The sequence below is a fragment of the Styela clava genome, chromosome 15 (genome assembly GCF_964204865.1).
Source record: "Styela clava chromosome 15, kaStyClav1.hap1.2, whole genome shotgun sequence".
NCBI classification, from domain to species: Eukaryota; Metazoa; Chordata; class Ascidiacea; order Stolidobranchia; family Styelidae; genus Styela; species Styela clava.
In genome coordinates this window covers 5,536,569-5,544,692 of record NC_135264.1, presented here as the reverse complement: position 1 = coordinate 5,544,692, position 8,124 = coordinate 5,536,569, and the positions used below count along the sequence as shown (strand labels likewise).

Sequence of the window (8,124 nt, the reverse complement as noted above, 5' to 3'; positions counted from 1 at the left end):
CCCTTTTGGAAAGTAATATTTAAGCAAGCATATGAAAATGATACTAAAGAGGTCGTCAAGATTACTGCTAGTTTACCCGCGAACGATCTCAGTCAGGTTGAACATAACTCCATTTTCCACTAATTTGAAATGATGTATGTCATGACAAGTCCTCCGGAATTCATGTGTATCGCCGGGATTCGGGATGTCGGATCCATCGAACCATTTTCCTTTAGCTTTGCTGAACTGAATATATAAACACACTTTCATCAATTCGATGCTTGTAACGGAGCCCATCAGGTACTTTTCCTTTAAACGAATCTGCCCAAAGCGCAAAAACGTGTAGGCCTACAGTAGGCTAGCCTATAATATTTTGTTTTTTTATGTCGTACCCGATCGCTGATTCCATAGATTGTTATACACCGGACGTGAATATTAATGAGAGACATGATTTTAAAGTGGCATGTGAACCTACATTAACATATATATTCAGAAATTTGTATTATTGAAAAAAAATTATTTAAAAGATTTCAGTCTTTATAACTTAATTATAATGAATTTCATATTTAGTTCTGTAAGGAATAATGAAACTAAGTTAGTGATCTATTTCCAAGGTTACCTGTCCCTGTCCCAGTCGATAGCTTGATATTCTTCCATTTTGGGGCAAACTTGGGAAATTGCGGTTCCTCCCAGAAAACATATTACAGAAAGACAACATTTTTTCAGTATCTAAAACCCATGGGCTATTTAGTAAAATACAGTGGCCCAGTGATATTTTTCTTCGGTGAACGTATAATGAGCTACAACTCTACTCAAACGCAGTCTACTGCTCGATTACCAACACCGTCGACAAGGAATATGGTAAGTCATATATATATATATAAATGTTCCCGCGACATGCATTATTTGGGTTGGTGGCGAAAGCCGTGTTGCTTTTAAGGAGCTAGAGCCGAGGATCTAGGACCTTTATGGCATTTTACATTTTCCTGAATTGTCTTAGTAAACGGGATTTGAATCTTTTAAAATAGGTTACTTGTTATCATGATTAATACCATCGAATTAAATGCGTGTGTTACGTTCTTTTGAAATTTCTTTGCATCTAAAAAAAAAAATTATCCGTGCTATATGATTTCTTAATGCTTGTCAACATATAGGGAAGTACTGTAATTTTTCTCTCAAAACTGCTCACGCCTATTTAGGTTAAAAATTGCAAGCGTCACATTCTGATACGACATGGCCCAGTTGATATCCTTTATTTTTTATATCATATTTCAGAGTAATTTAAAATACGTAGCTTGTTGTGACACCAAAGAAATGTGACATGACTATTATGCAATATACAGAGAAAGATTATCGGCCAGACGCAAATAATTTTCAAAAACTTCGCTTCATCGTTTATAGAACATTTATATACAAATTTATTGCAGTCGTTAAATATCAGATTTCTCCTTCAAGACGCACGATGCCCGAGATCACGTGATATTCCATTACCACGCTTCAACTGCTGCAAACATTGCAAGATCAATCGTTTCGAAGGAGAGAAAAAACGATGCGATGCGATGAACTAGCCTTCGGTAATAACTCTAACTAAACTTTTTGGCAATGAAAATCCGTCACATGCTTGTGTAATAAAATGTTGCGTTACAGATATATGTATAGAGTTCAGCTAATAAAAATTACACAATTCTGACAAATGGGCTGACGTCCATTCAAGCGAGTGAGGTTGGAAACGTGCTATACATATACAGCCAAAATATGCATATACCGCTAACTCATATACATACAGAGCCAACTAAGTGTGCATATGCAGTCAATGTTATATGCATAAACAGAAAACCTAATACACAAATACAGCCATTTGGATAATGTACATACATAGCTTATCTCCTATGCATATGCAGCCAATTGAATATACATACTGTATACGTTCATTCATGTAATGTACATACACAGACAATGTTAGTTATATGTATATATCTATATATAGTCAACTCAATATACTCATAGGCCTACAGCTATTTAAGTCATGGACATAATAAGCCGATGCCATACGTATGTATAGTCAACTCTATATACAAATGAATGTGTTTATTCGATGCGAATATCTAAGTCAAATCATATGCATATACAACCAATGTCTACGTATAGTCAATTCAATATACATTCATTTATTTGGTGTACATACAAACGTGATATGCGTCCGAATATACTTATACAGCCATTTGAGTGACATATCCTATGCTGATTGATGACAAATTGTTGTATACTTGGAGTGAACAATCCCAATTAACATTTCTATAATGTGAATTACTGTTGTATTTACATGTGTAGATATTGTTGCTATTTCTCCAAGAAAGCGGGTGTAAGATGACACTGATGACGTCATTATCAATGCTTCACTTATGTCGCTCAAAGTCGCTCTTTGTCACTGTTAACCTCTCTCAATCAAAGACCATATATATGCTCAATCATCGAACTATGTTGTTTACGATGCGATTTTGGGTACGATGTGGACCTTAGGGTCGTTTTGTTATTATTCATGCTGTTGTTGGAACAATTGCTGAGAAATTTTCATTGGTAAAAAAGACCGTTGTTGTCTTCACAAGGCTTTCTCTTTTTATTTATCTTTAAAGTGTCTGTGGACTCTATGGGATTCGGTTTTCTATATGAAATTTTGTGTAATGATGTCATCAAAAGTAAAGAATTGTTGTTTATATAACTTTGTGTGGTTCATGAGATTTGCTAGTGTTAACACTTTTTAAATTTCCTTATGCCCCTTCTCTGATTTCTAAGTTTTCATTTTTTTTTTCTTTTTTGCGTGCTTTCGTTGAATATACTAAATTAAATCATGTCTACTATATATGTGTAAATTTACTTCATGAATGTAGTAAGTTTGTAGTTCACAGTTTTTGTCTCATTTTCATTTCAACAAACTTCAGAGAATATTCCAGGCCTTTCCAACTATACCAGACCACAGATATTCCATATTTCGCTTTCCCTCCTTTGATATACAGTCCATTCAAATTTGTTGCATGACAAGCTCCGTACCAGAATGCCCCCTTAAAAGTAACAGCACAGTTGTCAGATGATGTATCATGATCCGCGTCTTTAGTTGTGAAGGGTCGCCCTAGATGTTGAGAATGTCCAAGTGAATCGCCAGCATTTCCACTGTATTGACCAACCGTTACACGGTAATTTGTTGAAGAATCGCCAATCGAGAATGTTCTAGAAATAATAGAGTATATAAAAAGATGCAAAACCCTAGGGTTTCGGCCCTGCCATAAATGGCTGATCTGTGTCATAATTTGGGTTTATGGCTAAATTAAATGTATTTTGGGGGGTCAATAGTATTTCATAGTGGTCTGCATGTGAACAAAACCAATTTCAAAACTCAAAATGTTTGAGTTTAAATTACCCATGCTTGATCCGAGTGTTCTTAATTACGGTGATGTCATCATATTTTTTTTATGTATAATTTTTATTTTGCAACAAGGTCAATTTTATTTGTATGAGTATTTCAAAGCTTAAAAATAACCAAATAATCTATTGTTAGTTGAAAACGAAGTATTTTGAACGCGCGAGCAACGTTCTTCGGCTCATAATAAACAAACAAAGATACCAGACAGCACGCGATCAAATGCTCTTCGATAAAACGAATATCACTTCACTTACAAATCCCAGTCTTGTTTTATCTTGAAGGTGACGTATATCTCTTCTAAAAGAGAACTCTTTCTCTCGCATATCAATCACGTGTCGACCACAGCGTTAAAAGTGAGAAACTTTTTCTCGAAATTTTTTGAATTTTCTCTCTTCTTACTGGCATATGGTCGGACGAATTTACGCTACGTAATGTGGGCGCGTTTTAGTGGGAAGCGACGAAAATAAGCTTTTCAGGGACACATTAATGGTGTCTTTGGCATTTTTGGTTGGTGAAATATTAAAAAAATTATAGAAGGGTGTCAAAATGACCCAGGAACACCAGGGGTCATTAGGTTAAAAATTGATTAAAGATTTTACATTAAATTGAAGGTTCGATGTCATACCCATATTTTGCATAGGCTTTGTTTCCTTCCCAGTCTTCCATGTCTACTCTGAGTTCATACGTCTTGTCTTTCAATATATGATAGATATTTTCTAAACCTAAAAATCAGTAACGTGAATACGTTTTTTTTTTTTGTCAAATTTGTTGTCCGCATAGCTATATAGTGCATTTCACATAACTGTCTGTTAATCTCTCTGTTGAGGTTAATATTGGGATATGGGCAACATGAATATGGATATTTAAAATGGACGGGATGAAATATATCTCCAGCATTTTTCCATTTTTTTATTTCATTTTTTTGTTTATTTTTTTATTGACAGCATTTATAAGTAACTTGTTGCAGCATAAAAGGTTGATACCATTTAAGTGGATAAAAAAAACTCACCAAGCCAAAATTCTCCAATCGTATTTCCAAACCCATTCACATAATCATTCCATCCACGATAAAAGTCTTCAGAGCCATCCATTCGACGTTGAAATACCTTTGTGAGAACATTACACTTTCAAGTCAAGTTTGAATTGGTTTGTTTTTATTATACATGGAGATTTTAGATAATTTTTCAACAAATTCTAATTTGATTAAGTGAATCGATTCAACTTACGATCCATCCACCTTCATCTGTCATGAGATCACAGTAAACTTCAGTCTTTTCAGAAACAGGGGTAGGATAGATTTCAAAAACTCCTCCGGTTTCATTCCACAAAAGTGAATTGAGTTTGTGTAATCCTCGACAACTATCCGGATAATAACGATCTGAATAAAATTATGAAATTTTGCATATATATATTTTTAATGTAATGTCGTTGTTTTTTCAGGAACAACGTATTACATTAATTGAAAAATGATATTATAATGTACAATCAATCCATTCGCGTATAGTATTCAAATTTATTGGTATTTTTTCATACAGAATTGCCTAATACAAAATTTGCCAGAGCATACATTTTATCGGTGTCAGAGAACGGAGGCAAGTTTAAATCTTTTATTGGTCAGACATTGAGCGTTCAGCAAAATTTCACATTAGTTTTATTAGTTGATTTAGCTCTGTCGATTTTATACCGAGAATATATTTGTGTCGCCGACATACGGTAACATGTCACGAATTGAATCCCAGTAGTCGAGGACGTAATCGCGACAGTTTTTATTCGGCGAAACCAAGTTGAGCCAATTATGGGATCGCTTCATGACTTCAAATACCCATTTTTACCTCTGTGCAATGCTTCTTCCAACTTATTGTATTTTTGATTTAGACGCATTTCCGCTTCTGCAATGTTGAAAAGAAAGTAATTGCTAAAACTAATTTACCAATATTACATGCGGATAAGTTGTAAATTAATCACAGGTGCCGAAAATTTGATGCTTGAAAATGGGTAGTTGATTGGGCGAGATTTATTTACTTATATATGATTGTGTGCCAAACTGACTATACTGTATATATTACATATTACGAATTGCTCGTCTGAATCCATGAAAATTAGAAAAGACCGGGACAAATGTATGAATTTAATATTACATATATATAGTACCTGTAATGTCCTCTGATATTTCGGTATTGACACGATTGTAATCAACGATTCCAGGTTCTCCTTTTTGTCCCGGCATACCACGTGGACCAGTTTTTCCAACCCGACCAGGTTTTGTTTTCTGATTGGCACATGATTCACTTTGGCCACCGCTTGTTTGGTGTATTTTGCAGTATTCGTAAATCGTTGTGCAGAGCCCTGTGTCTTCTTGACTAACGACTGAACTAATACCGTACAATGAAAGTACGAGAACGATGTATATGTCGTATGAGCTCATTTTAATATATCTGATAATGGAAATATATATTCATCCAATTGAACAACACGTTTTGTAGAAATATAGTTAGCAATATACAGAGGTATTCAAATCAGTAATCTATATTTGATTGAATATTTCCCTAAAAATACGCCTGTGTACTTCCTGCTACACTTATTGCTATCTAAAATTCATATATCATGATTGTGACTTGAATTCTGGATTACTATTCCTTGTTAATTGACAAATACAACTTGAACTGTATTTATAATGAATATTAAAGCATACAATGCGCTGGATATTGTTATCCTGTTTTACCCAGGATGGATGTCTGATTACTAATTCTACTACACGTTCTCAGCTGTTTATGAAAGTTGGTACTTCAAGTTTCGAATGCCTTTCGTTCGCTTTAGCTTATCCCCCGGGCGGTAAACACACCATGACGTTATTCTAATCTTTGCATTTCGGTCATTAAACTGCTTCACAGTATGCCAGTTTTTGTTTTTAAAAACATCCTACTGAATAGAACGTAATGCTAGATTCAATATATATAATGGTCTTCTGAAAGTGACGTCGAATGCCGTTTGGAGACAGTAAATATCTCATTGCGGATAGCACATCGTGGCCAATGAGTTGAGTGGACGTGTTTCCATAATACAGCTTCCTCGTTCATACTGCCAAATACAATTCGAATGTTTTTGAGATAGGAAGTGGCAGAAACTTGTGACCTACAAGGCTACAAAGCGAACGTTTCAATTTCTTACAATAACTAACTTTTCTACATAACTTAGAATTTTAAAGAAAACAATTTGACCGTAACAGGACTGAATGAGTCAGTTACAACTGTTGGTGTTAAAGGCGCAGCAGAAAACGGCATTGCCTGAATTCACGGGTGATAATATGAAAACTGGGCTTGTTACGTTATTATTTACAGCATTTTCATGTAAATTTGCCGAAGTAACACATCGAAACAGTCTAGTAACTAGCAAGATGTAACTGGAAAAGTACTTCGTAACAGGAAGTACTATAATCATATGGATACGAAAATCAAGTATAACCCTAAATGCCATAATTTCGAGTTCAGTGGACGGGAAATATGGTAATTTGAAACCTTCGGCACTACCTCCCGAATATACTAATTAGTGTCATTTAATTATAGGTATATGACCAATATATTTCAACTGCCAACTAATTCTGAACTTATCATTATCGTACAATTATCACCAACAATCATATTTTTGATTTTGTATTTGTTAGGATTTCTTGGTGACGTCCATGCATTTTATTATTTTGAATTAGAGACCACCAGAAAAAATTTGTGCAAATTAATAATTATTGGGTAAGTGTAAATTAGAATAGGGAATATTACCTGGAATGGCCCGTGATCATCTTAGAACGATTTACTGATTACTTATTTCCAGTCCTATCTAAATAGAATATGACTACTTTTGAAAACTACGTTGTTTTTTAAAATCAATGTTTCCCCGTCTGAAAAAGATATTCTTTTTTAATTAACCATTCTTCAGTGGTATAGGTTGTTTGTTCAGACTTCAGAGATTTGTTAAAAAAATTGTTTGAAAAGGCTGTGATGAAAATGAGGTAGCTTCATCTATATTGACTTATGCAGCACCATCAACATGGGACCAGAGTTGGATCAATTACAATAATTCAGTTGAATTACAAATACCATTACAATTACTCCCTTAAATTTTTCAATCACATCAAAATTACTCCGTGCAAAAAATATCAAATTACATTTACAAATACATTTACAATTACAACAAAGCAATGCTCAAATATATGGACACGTTACACAGAGTGAAGCAGTTTTTACCCTTGACGCTGCCGATACCCTCAAAAAAATTCCGAGTTTCGCGTAGCAAGAATCAAATCAGACAGCCAGTGTTCCCATGAATAAAATAATACAGCAAAATCTTGGACGAAATATCCGATTTTATACGAAATTTAGAAATGAAAAAAGTAATATCCTTCTAGAAAAAAATTCCATCTTCAACCACTGAAAATTTCACAAAGCATTTGGTCCAGTAATCGAAGAGAAAAGCGACTTTTCAATAACTATGTCAAAGAACAAGAACAACAACACAAAATACCAAAAGTTTTGGTCAAAACGATCATTGTGGCCACTAACCTGACTAGTATATTTTGATTCGTATTTACAGTTTCACTTGCTTAAAAACTGTTGGATTGCACTGGATGAAAATTAGGCCGCGAAAAGTTTCTGACCCCAATAAATTTATTCTTTCTGAAGGGACTGATGTTGATGTTAGTCCCAAATAATTCTTGGCTAAAGAAGCAAGCCTGG

General features: G+C 34.4%; 1 protein-coding gene across 1 annotated transcript; it reads right to left on the bottom strand.

Annotated features, from left to right (window-relative positions):
* Positions 1–1,216: 1,216 nt before the first annotated feature.
* LOC144411811 (microfibril-associated glycoprotein 4-like) lies at positions 1,217–5,851 on the bottom strand. Its single transcript, XM_078109411.1, has 6 exons — positions 5,549–5,851; positions 5,230–5,286; positions 4,624–4,775; positions 4,407–4,503; positions 4,023–4,119; positions 1,217–3,204 (listed from the first exon to the last, which is right to left on the bottom strand). The coding sequence occupies exons 1-6, from the start codon at positions 5,820–5,822 to the stop codon at positions 2,880–2,882; spliced, it is 1,002 nt and encodes a 333-aa protein (XP_077965537.1). The 5' UTR covers positions 5,823–5,851; the 3' UTR covers positions 1,217–2,879.
* Positions 5,852–8,124: the final 2,273 nt, after the last annotated feature.

Coding starts and splice junctions, on each gene's coding strand:
- LOC144411811 (XM_078109411.1), bottom strand. CDS start 5,822: ATGAGCTCATACGACATATACATCGTTCTCGTACTTTCATTGTACGGT. Junction 4,776..5,229: donor GGAAGAAGCATTGCACAGAG/GTAAAAATGGGT, acceptor AATTTTATTCAG/ATCGTTATTATCCGGATAGT. Junction 3,205..4,022: donor AAAGCCTATGCAAAATATGG/GTATGACATCGA, acceptor TATTATTTCTAG/AACATTCTCGATTGGCGATT.